Genomic DNA, 20,797 nt, shown 5'->3' with positions numbered 1-20,797 from the left:
ATTCTGATCCACGGTAAATAAATAATAAATAAGCAAACATGTTTAAGTTAATTAATCAATCCTGCTTAGATCATGTTTAAAAATTTACCCACAAATATAGCTGATGCCTTTCGTTTGCTTCAAAAAGTTTTGTTCTTGAGGCAAATCTTTCTTAAGGACATTTATCCAGATATTAACGGGTATGTCTGTATATATTTTAGCCTGTCAGTCATAAAAAGGAACATTATCAAAACATTTAGATCCACTTCTTGCCAAGTGCTACTTTGATAAATATTCCATTAAAATTGACACTTTGTTTTGATGATTAACTTGATGTGCAGTTTGTACTGTTCCACAAAGATTTGTCAGTATTATGTCATCCTTCTGCCACGCACACATAATGTAGCCCATCCATATGTTGGGTTTGATCATTTTTGCTCCACCGCTGGGTTTTCCTTTCATGTTCATCTGTTGCTGTGAGATGTAGGCGGCCCTCGGCTTCTTTCCAATCCAGCCTACACTGAAGCAGAGTAATGAGATTTTGGGTTTAATGCCAAATGAGTTTACCAACCTCCCCTTTTCACCGTTGGTGGTGAGCATGATGTGCCACAGGTGAAATCACAGCACTTTTAATTAGCTGTAGTTTTACAGTAAATTCTTTGGCTTTCCTCCAGGAGGCAGAGAGCTTGTTTTGTGCCAAAACTGCCTCCATCCCACCTCCTTCCAGTAGAAGTCAACCAATCCTCCCACACTGTGCTTTGTCTTAAGGGAAAATGTTTTTGACTGTATCAAGCAAAGCCTGCATCTTTTGTCTTTATATTATATAAAATTTAATTCAAAATTAATCAAGTGTATTCATTTAGGAAGTTAGAGCATTTTGTTTCCTATAATCATCCCCACATTTATAAGTAATAAATAATTAATCTCCCCTTTAGCAGACGGTTGTCAATATTTGGATAGCGCCAGGTCTCTGCTTTCCACTGCCTTTCCAGGCGCTTCCTCCGGCGGCTCGTAACCCTCCCTCCTGGCTGACGTAGAGAGGATCCTTTGCTGCCCACGGCCGTGGGCGACGCGCCGGCCGCGGGTATAAAAAGCTTCCCGGGAATCCAGAACGTCACTGCTTGAAGCCGCAGTGACTCGGTCACCAGAGCTGAACCGCAGCAGAGATAGCAGCAAGCAGGCACTTCCACGCCGCGCAGGCTAACTCGCTTTCGGCTTTGGTTCGAGATGGAGACCCGTAGGACCGTGAGGAGCTCCAGAGCTCACAACTTCAAGAGTAAGTTGCGCAGCATCTCGATCCTGCAGGAGGAGGATGCTAACTTTTAATCTGATCTTGTGATTTGAGTTGTCTTATGTGTTTGATGGAAATTTGTATGGGTTTAAAGTAGACATTTAGATGTTTAAGCAACAATAATTCATATATTTCTCTCTTTTTTTGTGGACGAATGAACTTTTTGCGCTTTTACGCAGAGAAACTTTGGTTTATTTTCAAACTTTGGAAATAACATTAGCTTAAACAAAAACTTAACACAACTTATTTCGTTTATAAATGTGTGGATTTGCATTTTTAAGTTCTGATAGCAAATAAGGTTGCCACTTTTGTATGTTCAAGAGTAAATAATATAGTTAAAATAATTTTAATATAAGTGAGCAAATCTGAGTTTGGTTCTGTTGTAAAGTTTAACGTTTTTCTCTTTTTGCATACAGAGAGTCTTAGTATAAAACTAGTGAATAAAACAACTAAAATTTACTTCTGTACTTTAGTTTGGTCCATCAGGCTACCCCTAAAACTTTCAAGTGATGCTCCTGTATCCATGATTTGTGCAAACAACTTTCAAACTCCAAAACTCAGATGATGATTTTTCTCCACATCTGCAGATTCTGCATGTAGCCACACTTGTTAAAAGGTCAGAAGGTTAGATGGTGGAAAATCTTGCGCAGAACTGATGAATGGAACCTTATTAATATTTAACGCATGTACTTTTCCCGCATTTACTTCTTCTGTGGGGTGTTATCCGAGCGCTGCCAAATGGCTTCTGAATTATTAATTAAAACTGAAACTGATCCTGCTCTGGGTACTGGTTGTAGCTTGTACGTGCTCTCTCCCCTGGCACCTCTCCCAGGGGAAACAACCATTTGATTTAAATAACATGAGATCTAGAAATCTGTGTCAATTTAATATAACACTTTCCAAATCACATGTTCCAATATTTAAGAATGTTGTCTGGGTCATAGATTAGTGCCAAGTTTACCAATTAAACTTGCTTAGGGCCAGAGTTATGCAACCGAGTCACTGATACCTGTGTAAAGTGATCATCTGGAAATGAATAGGTGAATGATTTTTGTCTGAATTATATATGGGGAGTATCAAAATGACATGGGTGAAGGAACATACTGTTACATGGAATCACAACAACAGGTTTGATAGACAGAAAGCTCATTCATAAGCAGACAATGTGCAGGTTTCCAAACATTACAATACCAGCATCCCTTCCTCAGTCTTAGTTTCTGTAAAACCTTCTTCCTGTAAATTGTGATGTTTTCCAGCTTAGTAAAAACCTCTTTCTGCTCCTCTGTACCTTCAGGTGGACTGACCCTTTGGTTGATTCTGTGGCTGGTGGTGGTGAAGCCGGGCGGGGTTTCTGCATGCCCCAGGCTGTGTGTGTGTTACCCTACGCCCATGACGGTCAGCTGCCAGTCCCAGAACCTTACCATGGTTCCAGCTGGAGTACCCTACGACTCCCAACGAGTCTTCCTGCAGAACAACCGCATCACAGAGCTTCGCGCAGATTCCTTTGGCTTCGAGACACAGGTGCGCTCCCTACTCGTTGGAAATGTTCCCTGTTACTAAAGAATTTCTTTTTTAAAACATTTCCCATTAAATCCCCATGCAGGTGCTTTGGCTGTATGGAAACAACATTACATGGATTGAGGCCGGAGCTTTCAGCAACCTCAGGATCCTGGAGGAGCTGGACCTGGGCGACAACCCTTCGCTGCGGCACCTGGAAGGTGGAGCATTCAGGGGGCTGGAGAAGTTGCAGAGCCTGCACATGCATCGCTGCAAGCTGGCCACTCTCCCCCATGATATCTTCCACAAGCTGTACAGCCTCCAGTTTCTCTACCTGCAGGTAAATACGGCATGCACACACACACACACACATAGACAAATGTAAAAACATTTTTGAGATGTTCATCATTTATTTTGCTTTCAACAGGAGGCAATCATGTTGCAGAATTAGTTTACTGACGCAACAGTTTGCATCCATGCCGCACCCCACCCCCCTCCCCCACGCACACACACACACGCCATGACGTGTTCCACACTGCTGGAAAATTTAGTCTAAGCAACACATTCAAATAGAACCTCAGAAAACCAAGGCAGCACATGTGCACCAGTGGTCTAGCCTCATTTAATCACACAAACTATTCAGTTTTGTAAAGTCAGAGGATATATCCAGAAATATATGAAAAAAGAGCATGTTAGGTTTAAAATACAAACAAATCATCAATAAAATGAATGAAAATTCAGCAGCACATCCCACATTTAAACATTGCAGCTGATTACTAAAGAAAATTGAAACAGAATCAGCTTCCTCTTTTGCATTTTCACTAAATTCTCTCATATTTGGGTTTTTCTGCAGGAAAATCAACTCCATTCTCTGCAGGATGACCTCTTCTCAGATCTGGTCAACCTGACCCATCTATTCCTGCATGGGAACCGAATCCGTGCCCTCTCTGAGAATGTGTTCAGAGGCCTGGTCAACCTGGACCGCCTCCTTCTCCATGACAACCGCATCCGGCAGGTGAACCGTCGGGCTTTCCGCGATCTGGGTCGCCTGACGATCCTTTACCTTTTCAACAACTCTCTGGCCGAGCTGCCAGGCCAGACCATGAAGGACACCCAGGGCATCCAGTTCCTGCGCCTCAACAGCAACCCGTGGTCCTGCGGCTGTGAGTCCCGTCCCCTCTGGGAGTGGTTCCGCAAAGCCCGCATCTCCTCCTCGGAAGTCGTGTGCACCTCCCCATCCCAGCGCCGTGGCCAGGACCTCCGATTCCTGCGTGAGATGGATTTCGCCCTCTGCCCCATGCCTGACCCCGGCTCCATGGCTGGAACCACAACCACCACCTTCAGCACCAAGACGCGCTGGTGGTTCTCCAAGCACAAGCCTGCATCGTCATCGAAGGCTTCGTTCCAGAAGAGCTCAGAGAGTGTGAAAACCTTACCCTTCTCCCCCGTAAAGCCTCAGTATCCCCCCAAGAAGCCCGCCGAAACCTTACCCTACAAGTACGAACTGTCCGCAGACGAGGCAGCTCTTCCCAAGCTGGATCCGGAAGAGTACTGGGCCAACTATGGAAACGAAGACTCCTCCATCCGCTGCGTCGAGCTGGACTGTGCTCCCAGCTATGACAGTGCAGCTTTCCCTTCATCCTCCTCTTCAAACATCACTCCATCCCATCTCCACTTCCTCTCCTTCTTCATAGTAACACTCCTACTCCATTTCCTGTTAAGCTGAGCTGTTTTCTCCTCTCACACCGTCTCTTTCCTCTAAATTTTCCTTCTGCTCTTTCTTGTTCACACTAAAGAAATTGCATCTCGATTCCCTTCTGTTGCCTCCTGCACATTCGTGGCGGATGATTCAGTGATGCAGGAGATGGACGAGGCAGCAGGGAGCTGTTTCAGAGCAAAGAGCAGAGGTCAGATTACCTGAAGCAGGAAGCGATAAGTGAGTGCAAGTAATCTGGTGGGGTCTTCAGATGCTACTTGTGATATCTCAGTCCAAACGATGCAGGCTCCGTGATCTAATGATTGTCTAATCACTGTTTATGCCATGGTAGTTGCACAGAGCAGGGGATTCACAGACAGTTTGGCACCACCAGATGTTAGAAAAATATGCAGATCCTGAGAAATAATGGAAGTGATGAAAAGGTTCAAACTTTTACCAGCAAACAAGCACCTGTAAATACAGCACAGAATCACTGTAGATAAGCTTATTCCATATTGTACATAGGATAACAGGATTTGTACTTTTAGTAAGAACAGTTTGTATTAGGTTCATTGATTTTTGAATAGAAGGAAGCCTAATAATATGTGTTAGCTCGTACAGTTTCACCCAACCATCACTCCAGCCTTATCTGCTTTCATGTTGTTTCCTGGACTTCTCTAATTCTCAGTCTGTTTGATTATGTTTGTAAAACTTGTTTTTGTGTTTCTAACCGGAACATTTTTCACAAAAAGGAGAATTTGAAAATGCATGACTTGCTTTGGATTTGACCAGAGTCAACATATATGCAAAATATGGTCAAACAGATCATGACAATCAACCAGATGTGTCTGCAGCTTTCTGTCTCCTGTATCTGTGGAAGAAAAGTAACTGCAGTGAATTAAGGCCATGTGTTTGTGACCAACCCTCTATGTTTTATCTGAATCATAACAGTAAATGTCTAAACTGATCATACTGTGATGTTGCTGGATTTTGTATTTTTAATGGAAGATGCTGTTGAAGTGTTTTATTTAATAAAAAAACTGAATTCATAAAGTTTCAGCGAGTTTTTTTTTTTTTTTCTCAATGCGGTATCCATATTTGCCACATTAGAAACTGACATTGGAAATAAAATAAGCCTTATGAGATGAGGTCAAAGAGATTCATATATATACAAACACAATATATAATTATTTTTTATATTTATTAAGTCACTAATTTGTTTGCATAAATTATTTGAAATATGTCTTATTTAGTATTCAATTTGGGAATAATTAATTGTTTTATTTGATCAATATACTATGAATTAACGACCAAATAAAACAACTTAGGACTCTCATCTAAGAAAAATAATATTTAGTTACATGTAATCTACTTCTTTCTTGCAAGTTTTCATCTTATTTATGTAAATTATTTTGATAAAATCACAGTGATCCACAAAGAAAGTTTGAACGTGATTAAATAAAAACACAGTTATAAAGAAAAGTGCAAATTAAACTAAGGAGGTAATTAAAAATATAGTAAGTACAAATATTTAATTTGATGCACTTTATTGGCCTCAAAGGGAAATTAATTTTCAACAAAGTCTACCAGATCCACACCACAACAACACTCTTACACATTTTCTATTCCATTCTCATAACAGAGAAAAAAACAGTTTTCAGCTCTTTTTTATGTAACAGGACATATACTGTACGTACTCTATATTGGGACTATCATGTACGAAAATGCTAACAAGCATGCAAATATCAATAACAATATCCCTTCGGTACAAAATAAACCTAAAATGTTTATGTTATTGCAAAATTCTGCCAGTGTCTGAAGGTGAAATAAACAAGTTTTATTCTGGATACTTTGTACTTTGGACTTTATAGTCTTTATTTTGTCTGTGCTGAACTTGTTTATAAAACTACAGGTGGATGAATGGCATATTTTTTGTGTGTGTATGCAAGCGGCATTAGCGGTTCATGCGTGACTGGGAGTGTGAGTAAAGATGGCCACCAGTTTAAGCGCTGGTCACTTCGCACTCCGGCCTCTTTTCTCGTTGTTTACAGATGGCGGCTATATCAGGCTACTGCAGAGGGAGTCTGAATGTGCATGTGCTTGGGGGTTGGTGGGTGGGCTGAGACGTGAATCAAGAAAAGAGGCAGGATGGAGAACACACACCAGGACCAAAATGTGACAATGCGTGTCAGAATCAGCACACCCCCTCAACAGGTCCGCTCTCAACATGAATATGTTCGTCATGATGCATGCAGCCATGCATGTGCTGTGCCAAGACTCTAACACACACACTGAAGCACAAACTGGAGATTTCAAAGAGAACTTTCATGATCTGTTCCACTTTTACTATTTTAATGGTAACAGTTAAAATAGTTGCTGATGAACAGTTTACTAATTTAATAATTTAAATTTATTAGTATTTCTCCACTTCAAAAAATATTCTTTATTTCAGAAAATTAAAGACAAATGTGTTCAGACAGTAGCAGAATACTGCACTGACTCCAGTCACAGCCCTTACTTTGTGAATCTCCACCAAACTTTTCAATCAGCATTCTTTTTCAACATATTCAAAGTTGCAGTGTCGCATGTTGCTATTCATTTTCTTATCACAATTTTTCCTTCTGCTCAATATTCCATTAATATGGTTGTATAGAGCACACTGTGGAAAGCCAGCTTCTTATATAATGACCTTGCACTCTTCCCCATGATGGCATTGTTTACAAAATATTATTTCTGATAAAAAATAAATGTAAGTCTTAATGTTAAAATGTTGGGAGAGTCTAATCTTGGGGTTTTATTAGTTGCAAGCCATAAAAGCTTTGAAATATATCAGTAATCAATTTACATATTACATTTACTTTTTCAAATGTTTATTTAAATAAATGGACTTCATGATCGTACGGAAATGTACTCAAGAGTCTGCTATCAAAGCTTGAATAAAGGCAGCAAATATTGAGCTTTAATTATTTGGTAGCTTGTCAGAAAATATGCTGTGGAAAATTTAAAAAATAAAGGATTACTTGACTGTTTTCTTGGCAAGTCGCTTCCTGGTTGCCTAGCAACTGCTCAGGGAGAGGAAACAGTCTGAAACCCAATGAACTGAGCAAAACAGAAATCTTTAATTGTATGTCCATCAATTTTTTGTACAGATAAACCAGAAAATGTGTAACCAATTAATGAGAGCTCTACAAATCATGCAACCTAATGTGATCATATATCACATTTCATGGGCTAACTTAATTTTTTGTTTTCACTTTTTCCGATTTCACTTAAAAACTTTTGTCTTTTCACCTTTACCTGCTCCAATATTTATATAGGGGCCTATAAGACACAGGAGATGAACAACCGTCCATGTAAGTATTTATGCAGCGCCTTGAAGAGCTCGTACTCCTTGAAAGCTTTCAACATTGATGACTAAAAAACACAGCAGACAGGTCAGGGGGAAAAACAGGGATAAAATTAAAGAAGAGTTATGTCAAACTATCTGAACAAACTATGGCACATCTCCAAAATTATCAAGAAACATGGCCACCTAAACTAACTGAATGACCAAAGAAAGCATCCATCATCAAAGCATGAACCACGGAGATGGCAGAATCATGCTTTGGGAATAATTTTCTGATCAAAGTTAATGTGAGGATGAATACAGAGTAGTCTGAATAAAACCTGTCAGAGTTGCAAAAGACTTGATATTGGGGTGGAGGAACACCTTCCAGCAGGACAACAGCCCTAAATGGAGCAGCACTGGAACTGTTCATATCAAACCAGTCTAAGTCTAGCCCTAAATCCGTATTTGAAATTTGCTAGAAAATTGCTATAAAGGTGCTGAGTTGGTCCTGTTATTTCCACAAAGGCTGTGAGAAATCTAATAAACTTCAATCTCTCAGGAAATAATACTATGATTTTGATGTAACAGGACATTCACTGTTCAACATTAAAAGCTGACCACCTGCAGAGTTGCAAGTTCACTGTCCGCAATGTGATTTTCCTTTCCATACTTCAGAGCTTCTCTGTTGTGACAAAACTGTAGGCGTTTGCAGTCATTCCCTTACTGGGAGTTCTTTGGACTTTCACTGTGTTTTTTCCGGTGTAAAACCAGGTCATTAGCTGTGAGAATCACTCTGACAATATGTGCCCACTCTTTCTCCACCCATCTATCAACCAGTGTAGCCATGCTCAGCTTTTCAGAGTCTCTTTTGTGTATCTGCGTGCCTTTATATGGCTGTCACTCACTCATCTCTTTTTTTTTTTTATCTTAAGCTCCATCACTCCAGCGCATCTACATCCCTTTCACACTCTTCCCATCTGGCTGTGCCTTTCTTGCCTGGGTTTATTCCAGTCGGCGTGTTCATGTGCGTAGATCTTGGGTATTTGCTGACGTACACCTTCGCACGTGTTGTTTGCAGCGGATATATCAGGCCTACATGATCATGAAGGCCTTTCTTGGGAAGCCCAAGAAAGGAGCAGGCAGGAAAAGGCTTGCTGGAAAAGAAAATGTCTAAAGGTTCAGTCTTTGATGGAAAGGAAGATATTTAACTTACAACTTTAAATGGTAAAAAAACCGTTTGCTTTCACATTTGATGAGCTGTTGCTACATGAGTTTTTCTGCCAACAGCCATCACTACCTACAATAAATCTATGAAGAATTTGAACTAATTTGCCTTTGGGATCAATACCATATTTTTGAATTTTAATTTTAATATCTCAGCTTTGGATACCAGCAAAAGTGAATGCAGAGCAGCAAACCTCTGTTCTGGTACTTCAATGAAATTGAGTAAAAAAGAAGTAAATAAATAAAAACAGAACGGAGACTGGGAGATTCTCTTTTCTTTTTGAAGAAATCCTGTTGCATGACATCATTTATTAAATAATACACATTCATCAATAATCATGTGACGCTTAGCGAGAACTTTAACCTCTGAACTGCAAAGACACCACTGCTAAAAATAAAATAAAATAAAATAAAATAAAATAAAATAAAATGACCCTCTTCAAGAAACAGGGATCCACTCAATCATCACTATCTTAGCAGAGCACCAAACTCCACTTGTCAAGGACCGGTGTCCTGCAACTTTTAGATGTGCCTCTGCTGCACCACACCTGAATAGAATAATTAGGTCATTAAGGCTCTGGAGAACTGATCTACACAAGAAGAGGTAATTAAGCCATTTCATTCTGGTGTTTTGTACCTGTGGCACATCTAAAAACTGCAGGACAGCGGCCCTTGAGGACTGGAGTTTGACACCTGTGGTTTAACACATTTTCCACAAGATGTCATTGAATCAGTCCAAACTCAATTACTGAACTATAAAAATCAAACAGGTCATTACTGTTTTGTTGTGCTTGTATCATGTCATATTTCCAGTGAATTTGGGAATAGCAGAAGATTCCTCTGAGTTGTACTTTTCATTAGAGCCCTTATTGATAACTGTATGTTGACACGTAAATGATTTGCAGCAATTTGAAGCATGTAGGTCAGGTATGTATAATGTGATCTATATGGAGATTCTAAATGGATGGATGATCGATGGTCGATAAAAATGATTTTTGAGCTTTTTTATAAAAAAGAAAAAAGGATAAACAATAAATAAACAAGTAGACAAGACTTTATTCTACAGTTTTATTTCCCTGTCCATATATTCACCCATATGTAGTTACATAAAGATGAACAAGAAAAAGAAAGAGGAGCTAAACTTTCTTATTTTTTTCTGTTAAAAACTTAATAGTTACATACTAATTACAGATACATGTTTGACTGCAAAATTAAGATTGCTATTTTCACAATGGGACCAAGTTTTATATGCACTCCAAAGGGTTCAAGAAGAGCAACTGATTTAGTCTGGGCACGCTTTCATAAGTTGCTTTTGGTGATTTTACTGCCATTTTAAGTTGTCAACATATCAATACAGAAATCCAAGTTTGTCAAACAGACCCTTGAGTTCAGTAAACGTAAAATGTTGCCTCCACCAGCTGAATACTGCATTTAGAGGCAAGATGCTGTTGCTGAAAGCTACTGACTGTCATGAATGATCCGCCTTCTGTTGTTCTCCTACTCCTCTAAACCTGCTTGTATTTGCATAGAAATGTAAACATGCTGCTGCTATGAGCATTTGTGATGAGAGCAATGTCCGGTTTTGAGTCACTTTGGGGTAAAAGTGGGGGACGAGGTGAAGGAAGGGCACATCTGTCCTGCAGTCTGTCCCCCCGTCTCAATCCTTCTGTAAGCAGCTAAAAATACACTAAACAGATCGCAAAGACAGGCTAAGACCCACAGAAACCAGAGATATGATGTATCTGTTTGCATGACATGATTCAGAAAGGGTGAGATATAATTGTAAGCCAAAGACAAGAGAAGAAGAAACGATGAGGTTGTTGGTAACAAAGGACAATAGGACAGTGATTAGATGTGCTTTTGTGAGTCACTCCGCCTCGCATTGGGGAGTTGTATTTTTCTGGCACAGACGCAAGTTGTGACGTCCCTTGGACGAACCAACTTTATGTGCCCAAAAAAGTCACTGTCATACCCACTGTGACGGACAAGGATTGCTATTCTGGGAACGCCGTATTGGCTCCTGACTTTGGAGCATTCAGTCACATCCGTCTGCTGCTCTGAAAGGATTTAGTCCTCTTTCCTGATGCCTGTTTTGGATTCAGTCTCGTAAGCTCTCCAAATAAGACTAGATTTTTGGATTAGGAAAATGATTAAAGAATATGGGAGCCCAACAGTTTGGAGAGGCTCTGAAAAGTGTACACATCCTGGTTCAAATTTCTGATTTGTAAGACTTTGATAAGTCATTTTCAAACCAAAAAATTTAACACATGCTCAAATAGTCCAAAAAGAAAATGTGGATGTTTAACATATTAATAAAGAAAGAGAAAAATGTAAAACTAACAAAAACCTGACTGCATGCATGTTCATCACCTTAAAATAATACTTTTTGGAACTCATTTTGATTTAATTTCAGCATCTTTCTGACCTCTCACGGGTCGTCTGTGTCAGCAAATATGACAAAAACTGGACAAAACTGATGGAAACAAGACAGAAACTAGCCATGGAAAAACTGAAGTAAAACTGAAGAAGTTTTATTCTCGTGTAGGCCTATAGTGTAGAATTACTGGATACAAACTTTCCTTCCAAAGAATCTATCCAGGCCCAATATAAGTCCTCCAAAGGGTGAGAGCAATACTTGACTAGTTTAATACTTTCTCTTTACCGTGATAACGTGTTTTAATGAGGACTTGTCCATTCAGGTGCTATTTTTTGGGTGGATTCTGGGTGGAAACCCCCGCCCTCATGTGAATGGTTCGGTCCGTGTAAACTCCCCCTCTCTGCTGCGGTTCTTGGTTCAGTCGGTCTGAGCGCGAAACCTGTCCAACAAATATGGCGTCCAAAGCAGGTGCGTGTGATTTGTTGTGACAAACTGCAGGGAAAAAGCTGGTTGTTTTATATACATTGTGAAGGTGACATCCGTTAATCTCCATGTTAAAGAGATATCTGGACATTTTGTCGTTACTTTTACTCTATTATTATTATTTCAAAGCTTCTAAATTAAGTTCCTGAAAAACATTTTTACCCTGAACTCGCTTTCGGACGCCATTCTAGGACAGACGTAATGACGTTATAATAACAAAGCGTCACCTTGTTTAATCCAGACGGGCATTTATCTGAAGCATGTGCAGATAAACTTTGGCTGTTTTTGTTACGCTGCACACACGTTACATCTTATGGTGTTCAGGCCGCAGAGGGACGAAGCGCAAAGCGGGGGAAGTTCAGACATTTACGGAGGAGAAGAAGGAGAAAGGAGAGGAGGAGAGCGGCCAAAATGGCGTGAAAGTGGTCATTGAACACTGGTGAGCTCTTTTTTCAGCTTAGTAGTAGTATTATTATTAATAGAAATGAACAGTTGGTGTTAAATGAGAGACGGGATACACACAGGACATGTCCCCAATTCTTCACAGGACAGACAAACTTGCACACATGTATTTGTTTTGTGTGTAAGAGCACATTCATTCATGCTACTATATGAGAGATTACTGAACCTCAAATTAAATATGAGAGGCGAAATATATTCATTTTATGTGGATTTGAAGACCTCTGAAGTTCATTAACTCCAATATTTCAATTTCTGCCTGTCTTTTACTGACGCATCACATCTACTTTCAAGCAAGCGACACTTATTTATAATATATATATAAAAAAACTTTTTGCTTGTCATCCGTTACAGTAAGCAACGTCACTTATACGTTTCGCTGCTAGGCAACAGTACACTGTGCAGCCATGTTGTACACCCTTCTATTAAAATCGTTCACTGATTACTTTTAAAGAAAACGACTGAATTCGGAAAATACCAACGGATGTGCAAATAAAAATCTCAATAGCTGTTATCCTGTGTATTTTAGATGTTTTCCTGCTCCAACTGAATCAAATGACTCCAGCAGAACCTGATTACTTGATGTGATTCAGTCATTTAAAACTCCTGGGAAAGGAAATAATTTTTTAAACTCTCTCTTTAAACAGTGGCTCAAATTGAAGCAGCTTCACTTAACATCTGATATGTACTTTTTACACACAGACAGTGATATTAATTGACAACATTTCTGTAAAATGGTCTGGTCTTGAAGTAAAAAACCGCACTGATTGTTTACATTCACACTTAGACATCACAGAATACCCTGGGAGATTTAATCTCGAGTGGATATTTCCAAGTTTGCTCATAGCATTAAACATTCCCTGAAAGTCAGTTTGCAAATAAATATAACATGGTCCATTCTTTTCCAGCCAGCGGATGAATGAGCCGGGTTAAAGAGGTGACCATTTGTGAAGGAAGAACTTCCTTCAGAGTGATATAAGTTTATTATGTCAATTAGGATTTATAGTGTAAAATGTAACTTCCTGCTGATTAATTAATGTCCTGAGATTAATTGTTTCTTGCAAATTACCCAACATTATTACTTTTTTCTTTATAACGAGCGTTTATATCTTGACATCCAGTAAACCAGGTGGGTTTACTTCAGCCACATGGTCAGAGCCGGATCTCCATAACTCTTTTTCTTGTTAAATGATTAATCTAAACCTTCCTTTTCCACCACAGGATGTACATATGTGGGGCTTTTGCTCATTCTTGATCTTCTGTGTCCTGCAGCAAAAGCTGACGAGTGTATGGGCGTAACGCCGAGGAGGTGAAATCTGCCCTTCTGGCTGCCCGCCCCGGGCTGACGGTGGTCCTCAACCCCGAGAAGCCCCGCAGGAACAGCTTCGAGATCACCCTGCTGGACGGAGGCAAAGGTGAGATGGAGGCGCCAAGAATAACGGGGCGATTTGGTCTCCACAAGGGAACACTGTTGTTCTTGCCAAGTTTTTGCCCTTTCATATCGTAGAATCATCATGACTCGTTCAGCTGATTGTAAATTCTTTCTTATAGTTGAAGTAAAAATTTCCCAAAGTGGGAAATCAAACCAAACATTTCAGAAAAATAATCCCTTGAAGTTTGGTGTTCATTTGCCAATTTTCTTGCTTTATCCACCTCCTTCAGTTTTTTGTTGTTAGATATTTCCAGTTATTGACTTTATACTTATGATTTGACTTGCTGGTTCGAATAACTCGTCTCTTTTGTGTCATCCCTAAAGAAACATCTCTTTGGACGGGAATAAAGAAGGGTCCACCTCGTAAGCTGAAGTTTCCTCAGCCAGACAGTGTTGTTGCTGCTCTGCAGGAAGCTCTTAAGACTGAATAAACACCAAGTGAAGGTAGGTCAAAGCTGACATATTTTTTAATTTAGACAGATATTAGTCCAAGCATTTAAATCAGGGGTGTCAAACTCCAGTCCTCAAGGGCCGGTGTTCTGCAACTTTTAGATGTGCCTCTGCTGTGCCACACCCAAATAGAATAATTAGGTCATTAGCAAGGCTCTGGAGAACTGATCTACACAAGAAGGAGGTAATTAAGCCATTTCATTCTAGCGTTTTGTACCTGTGGCACATCTAAAAACTGTAGGACAGTGGCCCTTGAGGACTGGAGTTTGACACCTGTAATTTAAATAGTATCATAATATAATTTAACCAAGCTTTTCTACATCTATTACTACATTTTCTGTGTCATAAATAAAATTCAAGAGATATTTATCTGTTTTATATGTAGCTGAGCATCTAGGAGATCTGACTGGTGGAAGCAGAATGATGAGGAGTGACCAATGAGACGTTCTCAGTCTCTCCTCTGATGAGCCCAGCTCCATCTGAAGTCTCCTGGACGCACGGCGACACCTACTGGATCATCTGAGCAAATGCAACATTATGTTTTGCAAAGTATTTCTACATCCCAGTTCTGAAAACCTTTGGTTTTATGCTTAAATAAAGTCATTTAATTGATGTGTTTTACTTTTGTGAGTTATTTTCAGTAAAAAAAAGAAAAGTTAATGTTAGAAACTGTCTTCAAATAATCACTTAATCACCTCTAATAGATGAATTGATGGAGTCAGCTTCATGTACAAAAGTTAATATGCTGATATGTTTTCATCTTAATATAAAGAGATAATGCTAAAATATAAATCAAAGAGTGGTAGCCCAAATCTTTTACAATTCTTCCAAGCCATTGCTAAAAGTAAAGTTGGATAATTTTCTTTTAGAGAGTAAGCATAACTTGGAAAAATATAGGTCATGTAATTTAATTTTTTTAAAATTGGTTAAACGTGAATTGCTGTCCCTAAATTCACTTTAATCGTATTCATTACCAGTTCTAAAACAGGTCATATTTTGACACAACTACAAACTCAAAGAGGAAAACATAAAATAGCGTTTTTTGTCATCCGTAATATTTGAGAATGTCTAACACACTAGGATCCAAAACCTGGACCCATTTTGGTGTTTGGTTTTCTTAGTGTACTGCAAGTGAGGGAAATGATTGGAAATATGTATTTCTATATAGATGGAGAAAATGTATTCCAGCTTGTTAGCATTTGTATCAACCAAAAATTACTCAATTCAAAAAGGTAACTAAGTCGATGAGAAAAGGAGCATCTGGATCATCTGCTCCAGTAAAGCGAACAATCCTTGGTTATTTGAACAACCCAGGTTATTTGAAATGGTCCAATAAAGCAGTTTAATAAGGTTATTTAGAAATAGAACATTGCAGAGCTAATACTGTCCGCAGGGGGACAGTAATTTGAAAAAGTATGTCTACTATTTGCGTGACATCATCATTACGCGACAGCGATTCCTCATGAGAACCGTACTGTATTTTTTTGGTCCTCCAAAATAAGTTTTAAATCTAACGTGTGAGTATTACACAGTATTACATAAAACAGCATATTAATCACCCTATTGAGAAAACTTGAGCCATGTGGCGCATTTGTTTGCTATTATTCCTGGTTTTGTTTGATAGTTTTTGTAGATTAGCAGCGGCTTGCTAAGTGAGAGCTAGCTTGTTTTTTACTTTCATCAGTTTTTCTCTTTGTATCTTAACCCAATACGAAGTTGTATCATGTATTCTAGCATCTGTTCGCTTTTTCTATACATAAATATTTTTATGTTAATTAATAGCTACATATTTTAAGTAACTTTGCTTTGGAAGACATGTTTACCTAAAACACAAAGTTATTCCTTTCCTAAAGCTTGTCAAAAACTATTACAGCCTTTCTCCGCCGAGGCAGAGTGAAGCGTTTTCTAATGATATAAGATAATTACTGAACGGAATGTGATTTCTGCTCGACAGTAATGGCAGCAGAGGGTGTGGAAAAGACCAGTGAAGATGCATCTTCTTCGGGGAAGGTGTGCACCAGGTTCGACCTGGAGAAGGAGACCGAGCTTCGCTTCGAGGTGGAGGCCGGAGAGGCCGCGGATCAGGTGGAGATGGAGCTCCTGACGGGGATGGCTGAGGTGTTTGGCTCTGAGCTGAACCGCAACAAGAAATACACTTTCGGACCAGGCTCCAAGATCGCAGTTTTCACTTGGCAGGGCTGCAGTGTGAATCTGTATGGAAAGCCAGAGGTAAGGGCCTGGTGTAGATGTTTGAAAGTTTTCATTTTGTATTCTTATTTGCAATAAAACATATACCAATGTTGTTTTTTTTTAAATAAAAATAAAACTTGGGTTCTGCAGTAGTTGCGAATCAGGAAACAATTTATGAAGTTGGGTTAATATTTGTGCTCTTACTTGGAAATTGATTGAGGTTTTTCCTCAACTTTTTCTTAGTGTGGTTTTAAAAGTGTTGTTATCACTGCAGGTGGCCTATGTGTCCAAGGATACTCCTATGCTGCTCTACCTGAACACCCATGCTGCCCTGGAACAGATGAGGAAACAAGCTGAGCGGGAAAATGAGAGGGGGCCCAGAGTAAGTTTTAATAAGAATGTTCTAGATCTCTTCATAAAAGCTTCAGAACAAAATGACAACAAGACCACTAAGTGCTTGTTTTCCAGGTGATGGTAGTGGGACCTACAGACGTGGGGAAGTCCACAGTGTGCCGGATGCTTCTCAGCTATGCTGTGAGAGTTGGAAGGAGACCTACGCTGGTGGAACTGGATGTTGGACAGAGTGGGGTAAAAGCCTTTTCATTTTTCATTTTATAATGTCAATATGATGATACAGGGTTGTTGATCTGTACGAGGACAACAACTTTACTTTTCATTACTCCGTTTCCGGTTACACGAATAATGATGAAATATACAAATAACTTGTAGTGTCATATGGATGTTTGAAATGCATACTTCTATAAAGGAATTTGTTTAGCAGTGCTGCATGATATTAGGAAGTATGGCAATGAAATGTTACTGAAGTACTGTGGTGTTGGTTGGGATAAATCCACATTTTCATCAGTCTTCTCTTAACTTCTTTTTAATCATGTTGAGCCCAAAACTCTCCATAAAGTTTACCTTCTTAGCTAACAAAATATATATAAAGTTTGGGCTTAAAGGGCAAAGAAAATCCTCCTGAACAACTAAATGTCGTATTGTCAGGCACAACATTATTGCTTGGCACTTGGGAAATAATAAAATAATAAAGAAATAAAAATAACACCAGCTTTATTGTATGAGTCTTGAACTTGTAAGGTGCTAAAGGTTGCAGGGAGAGGTGGATCCATTGTAATGGCTAATAAGAAAGATTAGATTTATTGCATTCACAGTCTGTAACACTAATATATCACTGTTGCATGAGTTCTGTTACTGTGCAGCTATTGTTGATGTGTATCCAGGTGAATCTATGTTAATCATAGGAGCCATAAATTGATGTGAATTATGTTACTCTCCTAATTTCCAGTGATTTTAAGACTCTGATAAGACTTATTCTATGTTGTTGTTCTGAGGACTAAGCTGTGTACTGTATTATGTTGTCTCAGGTTTCTGTTCCAGGGACAGTATCAGCTCTGTGCATCGAGCGTCCTGCAGACGTGGAGGAGGGCTTCTCTGTCCAGGCTCCTTTAGTTTATCACTTTGGTTCTACGACTCCTGGAACCAACATCAAACTTTACAACAAGGTAAGAAGAAAGATTCTGCATTTTGCTGATGTGAAGTTGGTTTGTTTTGTATTTGTCTGACTTTCTTATCTAATCCCATAGCTGACATCGTGCCTGGCCGAAGTGTTTTCTCAACGCTGTGAGGTAAACAGGAAGGCCAGCGTTGGCGGCTGCATCATCAACACCTGTGGCTGGGTGAAGGGTTCTGGGTACCAGGCTCTGGTCCACTGTGCCTCCACCTTCCAGGTAGATGTTGTGCTTGTGCTGGACCATGAGAGGCTCTACAATGAACTCAAACGGGACCTGCCGCACTTTGTACGTGTTGTGCTGCTGCCGAAGTCCGGAGGAGTGGTGGAACGCTCCAAGGAGTGCCGGCGGGAGACTCGGGATGAAAAGATCCGCGAGTACTTCTATGGCTTCCGCGGGCTGTCCTTCTTCCCTTTCTCTTTTGAAGTGCGATTCTCGGATGTTCGCATCTACAAGATAGGGGCGCCGTCCATCCCAGACTCCTGCCTGCCACTGGGAATGTCTCAGGACGACACGCAGCTGAAACTGGTGCCGGTAACTCCAGGGAGGGACCTGACGTATCACATGCTGAGTGTGAGCAGCGTCGACGACGGAGACGAAGACGCCAGGAAGAGCATTGTGGAGAGCCCCGTCTGCGGATTCATTGTGGTCACAAACGTTGACACTCAGGCGCAGGTGATGAAAGTGCTGTCACCTGCACCCAGACCACTGCCCAGACACACGCTGCTCATCATGGACATCCGCTTTATGGACATGAAATGAAGCCACTTGTTGGAGAAGAGGACTTGGGATAAAGTAATAATCGTATTTGTGAGTACTTTTTCTTTCTAGGTGCTTTGCAAGGACTTAAAATAAAACGAGATGGAATTAAAATTAGTTAAATTATACCTTCCTTTATTGTTTACACTGCGCATTTATAGGTGCTGGAATATTTTTTTTGATAATCTGTTTTATAGAATGTCTTCTCTCTTGTACAAATAAATTTTAACTTTGAGAAACCCTGTGTGTTAATTATACTTTTATTCGAAAATGAAGCAGTTTGTTTCCACGCCTCCAATTCCAAAAGCTAGTCATGTCTATCCTAATTGGTGGCTAATTTACTAAATCCTGAAAATTATTAGATTATATCACTTCTAAGTGAAGTCATGTAGATTTTTTTTGTACCTGTTAAGTTTGTGTATGAAATGGGAGGAATGGCCGGTATTTTGTGTTGTCCACATCCAGACAGTGTTTATCGTGTCTGTTTTTAGTGCTGCAAAGCACCAACCTGTTTGGTGGTTACCAGTAGCAACGCTACCAGTATGGCAGTAAATGTTTTGGAGCATAACATAAAGAGCTCATTTCATATTTGTTGTGTAAACATGTACCAACTCAGGCAATATTCAGACCTAGATTAAAGTCAGAATTCTGACTTTTTTCTCAAAATTCTGAGGTTGAAGTCAGAATTCTTTTTTTTCAGTGGCCCTAATTCTCTCCATAGTACATAGGTATCCATTTGTGCTACGATAGGAAGCAGCTTTGCACATGCGTGATTCATTTCCCATGTGGAAACAGAATGGGGTTCAGTTCAATTCAAATTTATTTAATCAAGGACAGCACATTAAACAATACTACATGTTGAAAAACAGAGAAATTCATTTCTTTTGCATTGATGGAATGAGACTCCGGTACTGTCAGTAATGAGCCGAACAGGTCAGCGTCGTGTCGCTACGACTCTCTCATCTGAGGCATGATTGGTGGGGAGATTTGAGATCAAACAGCCTGAAAATGGCCTCACCTGTTGAGTTTGAGTCGCTACGTCACACTGAGCCAATGGACACTGGAAAAGAGGAGACGCAGCGAGCTTCCCCTGCTGGGCAGATCTGAGAGAAGAAAATGAGGATTTAACTATACCGTCCTGATGAGAAGCTGTTTTTAGACCCAGATGAACTCTATCCACCATTCCTGGTTCCCTCCATCCATCCATCCTGGTTCCCTTCATCCATCCATCCATCCATCCTGGTTCCCTTCCATCTCTGGGAATTACGTGACCATTTTAATTTCTTTACAGGATTGTTCTCACAATCTGTTAAAATAAAAATAAATAAATCCAGAAAATCCAATGTTAAACTTTGGAGATAAACATTGGGGGCAACTTTATTTTCACATGATTTGTTAATTTGATTTCAAGTCTGCAAATCTTGGAACCTTAAAGTGTTTTAATTAAAAAGAAATCTACTTAAGTTCAGTACCAATTTCCTTTACAACTCTGAAATTAGTAATTCAGTTATAATAACGTATGTATTGTAAAAGTCCATAACAACAGGAGGGTTGTAAATATTCAGATTAGCTTAAGCTAGCCTAAAATGACAGGTGGCTGTAGTTCTCTTGAACTAGGGTTGCCGCCTGTCCCATAAAGTACGTAAGCGTCCCTTATTGAACCGATAAGCGATTTGTTCTGTATTTCTATAAATGTCTGATAGACGCACCTATCATACATCTCAACAATAAGTGTAATAACAATGACCAACACAAAACACAGCACATATTAGTATGAATTAGTCCTCAGTGTCGCTACAGCCCCATGGACTCACAAAGGTTGGTGGCCCTTGTTATAGGACTTGGTAGGGGGACACTTAAGTTTGAATGTCTTCAGTCAATATAACATCACTACAGTGGTGGTGTGGTGTATCTGACAAGTCAGATCAGATGTAGTGTTCAGTCAGTAACTGTTGTTCAACAAGAACATAATTTAAAATGAAAGTTTCATTTTTCTTGTGAAACTTTCACAAGAAAAATGACTGCTGTATTTTTTAAACCTACTTAACACAAACTTAATGTCATTCAGCTGTGAGGATGGAGAGAAAGAAGAGAAGATGACAG

The 20,797-nt window shown here is 39.7% G+C and overlaps 3 protein-coding genes across 3 annotated transcripts; all 3 read left to right on the top strand.

The window, feature by feature from the left end:
- The first annotated feature begins 1,101 nt into the window (after positions 1-1,101).
- On the top strand, positions 1,102-5,431 carry LOC102233612 (reticulon-4 receptor-like 2). Its single transcript, XM_005809794.2, has 4 exons — positions 1,102-1,255; positions 2,565-2,791; positions 2,874-3,107; positions 3,621-5,431. The coding sequence occupies exons 1-4, from the start codon at positions 1,207-1,209 to the stop codon at positions 4,491-4,493; spliced, it is 1,383 nt and encodes a 460-aa protein (XP_005809851.1). The 5' UTR covers positions 1,102-1,206; the 3' UTR covers positions 4,494-5,431.
- Positions 5,432-11,803: 6,372 nt separating this feature from the next.
- On the top strand, positions 11,804-14,828 carry selenoh (selenoprotein H). The gene is made up of 5 exons (XM_005809795.3): positions 11,804-11,860; positions 12,200-12,314; positions 13,607-13,749; positions 14,091-14,210; positions 14,602-14,828. Exons 1-4 carry the CDS (start codon positions 11,845-11,847, stop codon positions 14,195-14,197), a joined length of 381 nt encoding a protein of 126 aa, XP_005809852.2. The 5' UTR covers positions 11,804-11,844; the 3' UTR covers positions 14,198-14,210; positions 14,602-14,828.
- An 806-nt stretch (positions 14,829-15,634) lies between these two features.
- Positions 15,635-18,933, top strand: clp1 (cleavage and polyadenylation factor I subunit 1). Its single transcript, XM_005809812.2, has 6 exons — positions 15,635-15,733; positions 16,171-16,445; positions 16,681-16,788; positions 16,875-16,994; positions 17,792-17,929; positions 18,011-18,933. The coding sequence occupies exons 2-6, from the start codon at positions 16,173-16,175 to the stop codon at positions 18,695-18,697; spliced, it is 1,326 nt and encodes a 441-aa protein (XP_005809869.1). The 5' UTR covers positions 15,635-15,733; positions 16,171-16,172; the 3' UTR covers positions 18,698-18,933.
- The last annotated feature ends 1,864 nt before the right edge of the window (positions 18,934-20,797 follow it).

This window comes from Xiphophorus maculatus, chromosome 23 (assembly GCF_002775205.1).
Source record: "Xiphophorus maculatus strain JP 163 A chromosome 23, X_maculatus-5.0-male, whole genome shotgun sequence".
Lineage (NCBI taxonomy): Eukaryota > Metazoa > Chordata > Actinopteri > Cyprinodontiformes > Poeciliidae > Xiphophorus > Xiphophorus maculatus.
The sequence above is the reverse complement of the archived record's forward strand: the minus strand, read 5'-3'. Positions and strand labels throughout refer to the sequence as shown.